This window comes from Rhagoletis pomonella, unplaced genomic scaffold (genome assembly GCF_013731165.1).
Source record: "Rhagoletis pomonella isolate Grant_MI unplaced genomic scaffold, Rhpom_1.0 Rhpom_scaffold_00002, whole genome shotgun sequence".
In the NCBI taxonomy this organism is placed as follows: Eukaryota; Metazoa; Arthropoda; class Insecta; order Diptera; family Tephritidae; genus Rhagoletis; species Rhagoletis pomonella.
The window spans coordinates 855,209-868,811 of record NW_023458556.1 but is presented as its reverse complement, the minus strand read 5'-3'; the positions used below and the strand labels follow the sequence as shown (position 1 = coordinate 868,811).

The window sequence follows — 13,603 nt, the reverse complement described above, 5'->3', positions numbered from 1 at the left end:
CATAAATACGTATGTATAATTTTTTATTAAAATTCGTCTTCCAATTTTTATTTATTGAAAATTAATATGAGAAAATACCAGATTAAAATAAAACAGTATAAAAAAGCAATAAATAAAATGCATAAATGTATATATATAATTATGTATGTATCTATTTACATATGTAGATACGGAAGCTTTTTGTATAAGCTTTTTTTATTGCATTACATACTTAAATATACATATATTATTTATAGTTAGTAGATAGATACATATATGTATACTATATGTACGCACATATGTAAATATTTACACAGATTTATGTAGTTAAGCATATGCCGTGAATGCATATACTTATGTATATCTATGCACATAAGTACATTCATATGTACATATGTATGCACATAAATTATTTCAATAATGTGCACAATGCAAAAAGCAAAAAGTTTTTTCTCGATTGTTTTCGTTGCTATAAGCCCTCATGTATGTATGTCTTTAAATTAAACTTAGTCTACTGTTTGTTTTTCGCAATTGGGCTCGCCATGGAATAATGTTGTCAGTGTCATCGACTTTGATGTATTGCTTCTCAGTGGATATGTTCTGTGTGTTGGCTTCCTCTGTTGTCGGCGGCATATTGCCTATTGTGGTTTGTTCATTTTGGCCTTTGTTTTCCTTGTTGCTGTTATCACACACTTCTGAATCAGGTGTCTGAGTATCGGTGCATGGAGAAACCAAATTAATGTTGTCAATTGAAAAGGCTCTGTTCTTTAGCTGCCATGTCTCAGCTATGCGATTATTTTCCTCCACTTTGGGTGTATAAATTGAAGATCTGAAAAGGGATAGGTTATATATAAATGGTCCTCAAGTATTTAACTATGCAACTTAGAATATAACAAGTACTTTAATTTATTTTCAGTCTCTTCACGCCGCGCAAGCAAATCTCTTTTCCACTGAGGTATTTGTGAGAGCCGCCTATTCTCAGCTTCTTTCGCCATTCGTTCTTCGAATTCTTTCTTAGCACGCTCGGCAGCCTTCTTAGCCATCATTTGGCGCTTCCAATCCGGAATCACGTTGCCAGCTTGATCTTTTTCTGGAATCTGCAAATAAAGCTTTGATAGCGAATGAGGCGCCCGTGAAATTTAGACAAATGTGCTAAATGTCCTTACCTGATCCATATAATTGTTGGCTGTAAACTGTTTCGAAATTTCCGAATAATTTTCAGAATCAAAATGACCAGCTAATTGTTTTTCCACCTTCATCTTTTTAATGCCTGAAATATCCTTTGATATCTTTAATTCAGCAATTAGGTCGGTCTTAAGATAAACTTCCGATGAAGTGGTCAGACACTGCATACTAAGGCTACGTGCTGGCATTTGATACGGCTTAGGCATTTTCTGAGTATCTGTTCGTCGAAGCTATATATGTACATATGTATGTAAGTATATGAATTTACGCAATCGAATCGAAATTACCTGGACACTGTTAAGGTCCTGAATAGAAATGGCAGATAGTGGCTGATGTTGTTTACGCGTCGCAGTATCCTGATTGACTATGGACACGTGCGAATTCATTGTTTTCATATTGCTATGCTTCTCATTGTGTTGTGTTACAGGATGAACTGGAAGTGGTGGTGGCGGTGGTGGCTTCGGAGGCTCGAAGCCGGCTGCATGTTGATTAGTCACCTGGATATGCATATAATCCTCACTATCCGTCGATCTGGTTGATAATTCCCAATGAAATCATAATAAAAACTTATTTAGAACTTTTCTTGGTTAGGTTTCAGGATTCATACAAATGTGTATTGGCAAAGTTTTTACAAATTAAAATTTTCTTTCAAGCCATATAGTATGTACATATTTCGGCACCTTAAACTAACCTACTCCAAGTTGAGTGCGTTCGTAATATCATCGTTATTGCTACTGAACTGAAAGGAACTGTTAACATCATTCGAACATGAGATTGAATGATTCGTTGGCGAAACTCGCATAAATTATGGATAAGCACGCGAATGCTAATACTAAAAACCAAAAGATGGTGAAGTGGACCACTGTATCTGGCATACGATGCACGCACTCATGCAGCACGCGAATAACAAGACAAAGTAGATAATGCCTACAAATTGAATGCACTAATTACTTTATGGTATTCGTTGGCTATTTGGAAGTTAGTGCATGCAATCAAAGACTTTTGTAGGTTAACGCTTTTCGAATATACATAAGTACATGTCGTCGAAGTTTTTGCAAAACCGCCCATCGACCAGTTTTAAAACCGCCTAAATCGCCGTTGTGGCAAAAATTAAATTTCGTAATCCTGAACTCCAGGCATCGAGGTTTATGCATAAAAATCATAAAACCGAAGAGAAAATAACACCTATCATGGCCTTGCCTTCAAAGTTAACCGTTTTTTTGCTCTCCTGTAAAATTTGAGTGTCGTAAGATAGGCGGTTTTGCAATTGGTCGATGGGCGGGTTTGCAAAAACATCGACGATATGTACTTATGCATGTAACTAACTAACTAATACATATCTACTAGTTTTGTTCTTCGTGTTGCAGCAGCACCGACTTTAAGTTAGGGAGACCAGGGCGGTAGCAATATTGTTTTACATTACCATCAATTTTAGTTAGGTTTGTAAATTTTATCAAAAAACCCAATTCCCAAAGGAATAAAGTATCGTGACAACTCTATTATCTTAATAGGACCAGGACCTACCACCGGAATATAGTACTTATAGATGATGAGGCCAGTTTGCTCAACAACCCACTTCCCACAGCTGGTTTGGAGGGAAGTAGAAACCATACTAAATAAAACATAGAAGGAAAAGGTTAAACTATTTGGTCCCCTTTAATTTGAAAGGAATCCTAATTTAGATTTCTTCTAAAACAAGTATTTAGAAGTAATTCTAAGATAAATTTCATATCCTCATTTGTTGCTATTTAATTCTTTTTTTCCACAACATTTTTCGTATAAAATGGCCTGAAGCTCAATAAAATTGTTGAATATAATTGCTATTTAAACTTTGTTACAAGTCTTTAGAAATTTAACTTGAAGGCGGGCTCACCCTTTCATTTTTTATTAAATATTCACAAATATTTTGTAAAATAAAAAAGGCGCCATATGTAGGAGGTGCTTAGATGGTTATTGTGCGGCAGGCTTGTGTACCGATAGCTGATTGAATATTGGAACTACATAGTCTTACCTTGCAGAGGAAGGGCACGATCGTTTATCACTTATACTCTTTAGATACTCGGATGGTTTTATGAGATGAGTTACGCCGTCTTGCGATTTGTTTGGGAAACTGGGGGGCACGAAAGGCAGCACTAACTGCTTATTAACTAAATTCGGGCCGCCCGGGCGAGTACAATGTGCTCCAGGTGGTAGACCAATATTCGAATTATTGTATCCGTATTGTGCCTGCTGCAGTTCATAGTGGTCCTCGGCTGAAGATCCATAAGCTTGAGATTGTTGATAGCCTTGATGCAGCTGCCTTTGTTGGATATCTGCTTGATGTAAATGGTAGTTTTGCGACTGCGTTCTGCCTTCTTGTTGGTCATTGCAAACGTGATAGCTTTCACAAGCAATGTTGCCATTGTTGAAACTGCCGATTCGGACTGCTTGATAATTGCTTATTTCGGCATTAGATGCATTACAACCACCAACGGGAGTAGTCGCAGGGGGTTGTTGTGCACTTGAATTTCCACCGCCATTAAGAAGCTTAGCTTTCTTGTTTGCTGTAAAAGTAATGTATTGCATAATTAAATTATAAATTATTTATAGTAATATACCGATTAGGGAGTTCACAAAGGTGTACATATATTGTCGTATAGTTGTACATATATATGTCGTAAATTTTAAACGACTAAAAATATATGAGGGGTGTTCGCAAGGTACCATAAAAATCATAATACGTATTTTCACAGTGTCAAAAATATTTAGTTGGTTGTGGCGTCAAGGCTTCCATGGTGGAATTATACAAGGTGTTGTACGTAGTGACAGCTCATGTCGACAGCTCCCTTACAAAAGGTTGTAATATGGAAGCACGAGAGAAACGGGAAGAAAAAAAGCCCGCTTTGCGAAGTAGTACGAAATTTGGTACTCTTTCATATCAAATTTTGCATATAAATAGTAACAAACGGTATATTATGATAAGCTAAATTTGCGAAAGTAGTATATATTACGTAGCACTTATGCAATAAATGGTAATTTAGTTTATTAAACACAATGTCCTATAATTATAGTCAAACTTCCAAAACCGCTTTGGGGTCTAATTTTTACCCGAAAATACTATAAGATGATTGATATAACTTACAAAAATTTCGCCATCAAAAAATTAGTGGTGACCCCGAGTCGTTACAACTTGACGGAGTCGACAAAAGGGCGCATCGACGGATGGGGAAAATATTTCATCGAACAAAATGCCAACTAAAGATGTGGAGCTTGTATCGCAATGCAAGCTGCGACCGTTCTGAACTGAGATGCCAAACAAATGGTTTCTACAAATTGAGGCCACCTTTCAGTCGTACAAGACCACATCTTATGTCCGGAAATATAATCGGGTCCTCTCAGCAATTAGCAGCGATGCTTTAAAGGAAGCTGCGGATGTTTTAAAAGCCGTACCAGCTCAAGACCGATATATTAACCTCAAAAGTCAACTACTGTCACGTTTTACTGATTAAGCCGACCCACATAGGGTATTTGGCTGATTTTAGGCCTTTGGAGAATACACAAAGCCAATGTTTTTTGTCGAATTAATGATTTTAATTTTTAATTTAATTTTGTCAACGAAGAAGAATAAAGTAAATGTCAAAGAATTGTTCAGTGATTGCAAATCAGTTTTGGAATAGGGAATGAGGTAGTTTAGTTTTTTTAAAGGCGGTAAAATGTAGTTTTTTCAAGAGGGAAACACCGATTTTGCTAAGGGAGCCAAGATGGCAGATTAGAGCGAGAACGCTGTCAATATCCAACACCTTGTATTATTCCACCATGAAGGCTTCTAAATATTTATTTGAGCTTTTAAAGTTTACGACATACACAATAATGCGACAGTATACAACACCTTGCGTTTCTACCAAAAAAATTCGCATTTTTCAGGAGACACGATTCATATTTTCTATTTACTCTCAAAAACGGGTGAAAATATATGCATGTACATACATACAAATCTGTGGACTTTTGACAAAACCACTTCTCACGAGTGAGGTCATTTTCTGTTCATAGCAGTAATTCATTGAGTTCTCGAATGTTATCTTTATGCTTACTCATTAAGTCCAAGATGATATCGTCGCTGGAATAGAGAAACAGTGTAAATGCCATATACACTATTTATTATACGATAATCGTACCATTGGATAGACAATCCTTTAATCTATTAGAAAAATCATTAGTTTTCTTAAATATCTTTTTGGATAACGAACTTATTCGCGAAAAACGAAATTTTATAATAATTTTATAATAATTATTAAGAAAATCCCAAAGAAATTCTTCTTACATTAAAATAACGTTAGAGTATTTTACTTCGTTATATTGCTGCTAACTTTCACATGCAGCTTCAAAATATGAATAATCAAATAGTGTAATAACCATCGACATACATCAATTAATTTTTCTGAGTTTGCAGCCAATATAAAATTGTGTACAATGATTTCATATAAAAATGTTCAAAGATAAAATAGTGTATCCAGCAGATGCTTTCAGAAAAATGGGCTCAAATGGCATTTCTAAGTAAACATGGTACAGCAATTGTTGGTGAATTAGCAGCCAAGGAATCAATAAAAAGTGTGGTGTATTTAAAATAAGAATATTTTGAATAAGGAGCGCACAATTAAAGTTTAGATTTGGTCGATTGGATTATAAAAACATCTAATTCGTTTTTCTCAAAACTATACTTTTCATGTTACACTACTTCATTATTCCAGCGACGATATCTAAATGAAAGTTAAATAAAAATCTTAAATTTTTAATATAAGGATAACATTACATTCCAAATGTTTAAAGCGTTTTTTCTCGAATTTAGGTTTTTCGACTTAGGCGGTTATTGCTTATGACTACATATTTGATTCCAATGAACGATTGATTGGCGCTTAAACGCTTTCTACGCGTTTAGCCGAGCTTCTCTTCCAGGTCGTCTTCTGCTTTTTAATAGCAGAAGTACACTCGCAGTCTTGCCATTGTCTGCCTAGGGGCGACATCTGCTTGAAAAAACTTCTGTTGTTACTGGGTCAAGAAATTGAACCAGGGATCTCCTGAGTGACAGTAGGCATCTCTAAGCACTCGGCTACCGGGTTTTTCAAATTACAATTTTTCGAATAACTCGAAAATCGGGTTTGGGAAAAAAGCGAATAATCGAATACCCTAACATGTACATATGTATTTGCACTCCGTCTCATACGCGGAAACTATTACTTACATATGATTTTAGCCAGAATTTACACAAAATGAAACATAAAACGAGTACTTGTGCATAATTTTTTCAAAATGTTTTTAGAGTTGTGACGGTCTTTTAGTACATAAATGAGCGATATGTGAATTAGTTTCACAGGTAAATATTAATTTTTGTACATTGCACATACATATGTACATAAATATGAATCTGTGTTAATATTGTCACACAAAATAAAATGTTTATACAGAATTGTGAATCTACGTAAAGGTGTAATATCGAGCCCTAACCGCCAAAATAACGTAAGCGACATTTTTTTCAAAATTTTCTTTTTGATGCAGAAAGGCGAAATTTTTTTCAAAATTTTCTTTTTAATGCAGAAAGGCATCTAGATGCTCTAGGAATATTTCTGCATAAAAAAAAAATTTTTGGAAAAAATGTCGCTTACGTTATTTTGGCGGTTAGGGCTCGATATGTTCCGCATTAAAATTAGAATTTCAAGGGTTAACAATCTCATATACGTTTAAGGTTTAATTAATTGAAATTCGAAAAGTTTAATGCTTCAAAAAAAAAAAACTAGAGAAAGCTCAATTACTTCCACCCTCAACCAAATTCATCGTAGTTATATTTGTTCTCATGAGCTGTTCGGTGCAGCTGTTCAGGGTGGCATCCGCGCTACTTGCTTAGCTTTTGGCCAGCAGGCCAGTAACAGCGGACTTTAGGCCCAATACATTAGTTTGGGCGATATTCCCCAAGAATTACCATGACGTCTCTGATAGCCATAAAGATTTTTGGTAACATTCGAGAGATGTGAGTTCTAGTTGTCCCTTTGTCCCGAGTTACCCTACCCCTAGATACTTCGCATCTTCTGAGAACTCAACTTCTGCCCTTGTCTTGACAAGCTGACTTTCCTTCCGTTTTGTAAAGGAACAATGGTGAACTTCAATGGGTTTATTGACAGTCTCATTTCATACGCTAGTCTTCATTTAATTTTAGGGTAGCTTGCAATCAGCAAATAGTATTACCTTCCAGCCAAGCCTAGTTTCGCTATGCTTATGATTTAACCAGTTAGAATGCTAGGAATATCTTTTCTTATCATACCGCAAAAGACGGGCAGAAAAAAATTATTAAAAATCAGCGTGAATTCTTAGCTGCCTTTTTTCTGGAATTCTATGTTTTATAAAAATGAAACCACAAAAGCTTTCTAAAAATTCAGATACAATTTGTTGAATTTTTCAAAATTTTGTATGAAGTTTGAAACTTTGATTTATATGGTTTTGGTTAGCGCATGGAAAATTTTGGGGCACCGAAATTGCGCATATGGAAACTGTGCATTTAGACATTGTTTCGGTTTCAACCGAAACTGTGCATGTAGGCTTTATTTCGGTTTTTTTTCATATGGATTATTTCTGTGTTCGTATGGAAAAGTAGCTTATGTCTAAAGGCTGGCTTTAGTATAAATCGGCATTCGCAGCATATGATTGTGAATAACTCACTGGCGCTGAACCGTTGAACAACTTTTGGCAAATAAACGTGCAAGAAATAGTTCCGATACTAGCAAGTCAAATTCTTACCAAGTTTCATCAAAAAATTCCTTGCAGTTTAAAGAATAAAGGGAATGCCGCATTATACTAAAGCCAGCCTTTCGACATAAGCTACTTTTCCATACGAACACAGATTTGTATGCACAGTTTCCATATGCACAATTTCAGGGTGCCAAAATTTTTTTTAGAAAAATTACCAAAAAATGTTAACTTGAAAAGCATGTGAACACGTTGAGTCACTGTATTGACATGCATACTTATCGGCAACATACATATGTAACTGCAAAAGCCCCTATGACAATTTTTCGGATATACCTTTTTTACGTACATAGTTTTCTCTATGGCACACGTCCATCCAAAATTATAAATTTATGTACGTAAAAGGTAAATGGTCCTTTGCAATAACGTCACAATTCAAAACTAAAAACCCTTACTATTGTAAAGTGACTCATGTCTCTAATCCTCGTTGGATCCATGTCCAATCCTTACTGGTTTTCTTGCTTCTCCTATAAAATTTAAAAATTGTCAAATGTGCGTTGATTCCGACAGTAAATTTAAAGTTGCAAATCATATACAAATAAAAATATAATAATACATTATATACCCTGAAAACCATTTTTTAAAGAATTCGTAAAGATCTCATTATATTTTTTTGCAGAATTTTCTAAAATTAAATAAACTGTGCACACTTCGATTCTTTTACGAAAATTTCGGAAGAAAATCGGTAAAGCAATGAAAATAATGCTGCTATGTGAAGAATTTATTGTCAACCCCTTCATATAATTTCCTTTGAAGATTCGTAAACAAATCGTTACAGAAATGAGGTACTCCTAAAAAATTCGTTAAAATTTCGGGAACTTTGGGTTTCAGGGTATATATACGGTTACATATGTATGTATGTGTGTGTGTATGTGAGGAAATCTTTTGAAAACAAGTAATTTTTAGCAAACAAAAACCGACTTCAAATCTCATATAAAAAAAAAATATATATATATCTCATGATCCACTGATCGGATCTTAACCAGATTAGTATGGGACCACTTCTGAGACACTACCTTTGACGTGGTTATGCGGTAACATAAATAAAAAAAATATATATATTCCGACGAACTGATAACCTCCTCCTTTTTTGGAAGTCGGTTAACAATTTTAATCTTCAAAATCATAGCACAATTTTGTCTACCATAAATGATCATTTGTCAACTTAATTAAAGTACATTTTAACCCGTGTGACTAATATTTTTTAATAGCTACTCTTTTTAAACCATATGTTTAAAAGTTTTTCCTATTAGCCCTGTTAAGTTAGATTTTCAAGGTTGCAATAACTCACATAAAGCTGAAATGTTACGAACACCGACTACCTGATCACTGTAGTGTCTTTCAAGCCGAACTGTCTGCCATACAAGAAGCCGTTGATAGCCTAAAACTGGCTGTTATCGCTACTACTAAAGTAAAATACATGTATATACTCAGACAGTCAGGCGGCCCTTATGGCACTTGACTCTGTCACCAGGGATGTTGCGAATATTTGCATCATTTTACACATTCGCATTCGACATTTGCATTCGCATCAATGATAAGAATGATTTTCGAATGCGAATGTGTACCAAGTGAGCAATTGTTCAGTGCTGCCGGTCTTATATACGAGCCTCTGAGAAATCGCCTCATGGGAGAAAAGGCAGCCAATTACTTTACTTACTTTGACTACTAGATTAAGGGCCGGTTTCACCATCTCTGGTTAACTCTAACTCCCCGGTTAAATATTGTTATCGACGTTCTAACTCCATGCATATAACAGGGAGTCGATAAGGTCGGTAACGATGTTTAACGGGGGATTAGTGTTAACCGGAGATAGAGAAACCGGCCCTAATACTCTGTATAGGTACGGTGACCGTCCGTCCTGTATTATACGGGACAGTCCCCCTTTTTGACCAATTGTCCTGGTAAATTATTTAGTTCATACGGGACGCCAAATGTTCTGTATTTCTTTTAATGCCCTGTATTTGTCCCGTATTCGGTGTTCCGTATTTCGACGCCTTAACAGTATGCCTATGAACCAGTTTTAAATGATGTTGGTATATGATCGTAACTTTCTCCACAAACAGATATGATTTTATAATCTGAGTGCCTGTGATTGGAATCGAGGAACACACAAAGTCACCAAAAAATATAAATTAGGACTCTACATTTTAGAAAGGCTTGGCTATTTTTCTCAGTTTAATGTTTATTATTTTTTTATGAAAGTAAAGCTCTTTTTTTAACTAAAACTATATACATACATCCAAATTTCCGACTATGTGCAAAAATTATAAAAATTAATTCTGTAGAGTTTCACCAAAATTTCAAACTTTTTAATCAGAATCGTTAGAAAATCATTTCGTTGCAGTTTTGTAGCTCATTAAAATTGACTATAATATAGTGCAAGTGCAAGGTGTTGCTCATTTGCTTCCTTATCAAAAAATTGTCCAACATACTTACTTTGTATGAAAAAGATGCGTAACACCGTTAACAAAAAATTGCCAAAAATTAACGGTAGCTACTTAAAACTTGCACTATATTATTTATATTATAAAAAATTTAACGATTTTTTTGTAACAAATTCTGCGAGGTAAAAACTCCCGTTTTTGATGTTCCTCCTAACATTCGCATTCGCACATACGCACATTCGCATTCCGAAAATTCGCACTCGCATTCGTGAATGTGAAAAATATGACATACGAAACATGCCTATCTGTCGCTATTAATTCGGAAATAGTTGCCAACTGCCGCAAATCACTTAATATGATGGCAGAGCATTTCGCTTTGCACCTGGTATAGGTACCGAGGCACAGTGACATACCAGGAAATGAGAAGGCAGACAAGCTTGCAAGGGGGGGCGGTACTTCCTATCCAATTGCACCAGCCCGGAAGAGGATGGGTATGCCACTCGCTTCCTGCAAGCTCTTACTAAGGGAACACTTCCTTTAAGAAGCGGCCTCAAGAAGGGAGCGCACTGAAAACTGTAATACAACGAAGCTTACATGGTTAAAATAGGATATACGGAGAACGAGAGAAATTCTCACTCTCAATAAATGCGCAATGTCACTGGCCATTAGCCAGCTCACTGGACATATCCTGATAGGAAGGCATGCAGAACGCCTCAGGGTTAGTCACAACGACTACTGCAGGAGCTGCCACGACGAAGAAGAGCCTGAATCAATAAGGCACTTACTCTGCGATTGCCCTGCACTAGGCAGGAAAAGGCAGAAATTCCTAGGTACATACATATACTAGCCAGAAATGCGATTGCTTTGTAAAAAAGAGAACCATATTGAAATATGAGTGTCTTTACTCTCTAGGAAATAATTTATGCAACCTCACATACGTGGTTTTGCGTTATTTTGATACGCGGCTTTGTACTTTAAACAACGATATCTACGAATCTTCCAACATGGCCAGACTTTTTTAGTATTCATGCGTATGTGTGTGTGCATACATACATACATACATAGATATTTATGTACATACATACATATATGGCAGGTTGCAACAATGAACGAGTGTTTTTGCCTTGGTTAGGCATGCATATTGAATCCACAACAAGTTTAGTGACTATGATCGAAGTTCAAGACCTCCGGTACCAGAAACTTGTCCATGAAATTAAATTTTATTTCATTTCATAAGTGGATAGAGAAATGCTGTCATATACTTGTAGTGAGAAAAAAATAAACCATAGCATCTTTTGATTTTATGATTTTGCGCCAAACGACCTTTTGTTTACTTCAATTACATTTATGTATGTTTGGATATTTTTTTCGCTTGAGACTATTTGAAAAAATCATGTAAATTTTTTCTTAATGTACAGGTATGAACAAATGCAAATATGTAGTAGGTATGTATGTACACATCGCACGTTTAGTTATATAGAGATGTAACTCAAAATTTACGTTTTTGGAGATTGCATCATGCAATTAATTAGCTTGATAAGTAGAATATGTTTAGTCTAACAAATATGGCGAAGATATGTGTCTTTCCATCTGTTATTTGGTATACCAACTATGCGAATTGATAAAACTTTGATTGCGTTTTCCCACAAAATTGAAATTTGAAATACTCCGTTATATTATTAAACGTGCGATAGATATATATGTAAATATTGTATGTATACATATATATGCGCGTTTTAACGTATATTTACTTGCTAGTCATAAAACCATTGAACTTGTATTTATATACATATGTATGTATGTAGTACCTACATACATACATGCATACATACATATGTGTTTACTTACAACGAATATGAAATATGCCAAAATGAGAAAATCGCAAGGTGAAATAATTTCGTCGAGACACCTTCTTTTGGCCTAACATAGATGCGAATGTCTCGAGATCAGTTCAGTTCAGTTCAGTTTATTGAATAACTCTAAAAGTTCACGGCGCTTGACTTATGGCTGATTTGTGCATCAAACCGCGCGTTGGTCAAGTATTTCGAGTAGCGGTTCAGAGGATGCGATCAATGCAACTAAAGTGTCTATAACCAACCATTCGACGTTGCAGCAGGCGAATATAGCGGTGTTATTATTGCATATATGCTGCTCCTCACATCGCATCGTTACAAGAATGCATTTGTGTATACCTATGTATGTATGTATGTACCTTACATACATATATTGCACATGTAGTTCACAATACCCAAGTGACCGAAGCTCTTCATCTTGCACGCTTATGTGCCTGCAAGTTGCAACCCACTACAACATCAAATTGGTTGCAATCTTATATGTACATATGTATATGGAGAGATTGGGCTCACTGGGATGTGTGGCGAAATAAATAACCTGTCCGCGAACAGGTAAAACTGAGCATTTTCACATTCACATTCACTTTCATTGGTGGTTTTGTCCGCACTGCTTGCCTATGGTGCATTTAAATCAAGATTAAATGGAAATGCAAAAGTACCTTGCAGGAAAGTTTGAACTCCAGTGATTATTTGTATTAAGTACGGAAAAAACGGAATTTATTAACTAATTCGACGTTACCTACATACAAATGAACATGCATATGTATATCCATACATACTTTTAACAACACAACTTCTCAAATTCCCAATTCAAGTTGCGTTTTAAGCGTATTATGTGAGTTTTCTGCTTTATTAATAGCGCCCTGTAATGAAAATTTGCATTCGTACCTATGTATGTATATACATTTATACAAATGTATGCACCTATGTTTATATATATTTACATGACTAGTAAAAAAAAAAACTGAAACAGAGGCAATTCATCAAAACTAGTTAATGCCCAACCGCGGGCGAACAGATGCCCCTGGAGTGTGTTCGTTGGCTAGATAAGCAAACCTATAGTGAGACGAACTAGGCTGAAAGACAAGCTAGATGCACATGTAAGATCGTACAGCTGGTGAGATTTGCAAGGAAGAATCTGGCTCGTAAAGCAACTCGAGCGGGTGTAGAAAACCGGAAAAGGAGAAATAATCCACCCCTTTCACCTCCGCGCTGGAAATTGCTCCCAAGTAAGGCTAGTAAGACCTGCGAGATTAGCGAGACGTGCATAATGAATGAGGTGAGTTAAGCGACTCGAACAGGGGTTGAAAGGCGATTTTCACTCCGAATGAGACAACCTGGGGTAGAATGATATCAGTAAGTCTTGTGAGAGGAGCGAGACAAGCTGGATGATAGTAGACGTTGTTATGGGTAGCAGCACGGGGG

The 13,603-nt window shown here is 35.9% G+C and overlaps 1 protein-coding gene across 2 annotated transcripts in view; it reads right to left on the bottom strand.

Moving 5' to 3' along the window:
- Positions 1 to 397: 397 nt before the first annotated feature.
- The window catches only part of LOC118757431, a 57,100-nt gene continuing 43,894 nt past the window's right edge, over positions 398 to 13,603 (bottom strand). Inside the window, exons 8-12 of one of the 2 annotated variants that reach the window (XM_036492145.1) lie at positions 3,176 to 3,707; positions 1,452 to 1,695; positions 1,146 to 1,394; positions 880 to 1,088; positions 398 to 808 (exon numbers count right to left, since the gene is read on the bottom strand). In XM_036492145.1, the coding sequence (XP_036348038.1) occupies positions 475 to 808; positions 880 to 1,088; positions 1,146 to 1,394; positions 1,452 to 1,695; positions 3,176 to 3,707 (1,568 nt within the window). In that variant the 3' untranslated portion in view covers positions 398 to 474. The remainder of the gene's footprint in view (positions 809 to 879; positions 1,089 to 1,145; positions 1,395 to 1,451; positions 1,696 to 3,175; positions 3,708 to 13,603) is intronic. The other variant, XM_036492152.1, reaches the window with a different exon arrangement.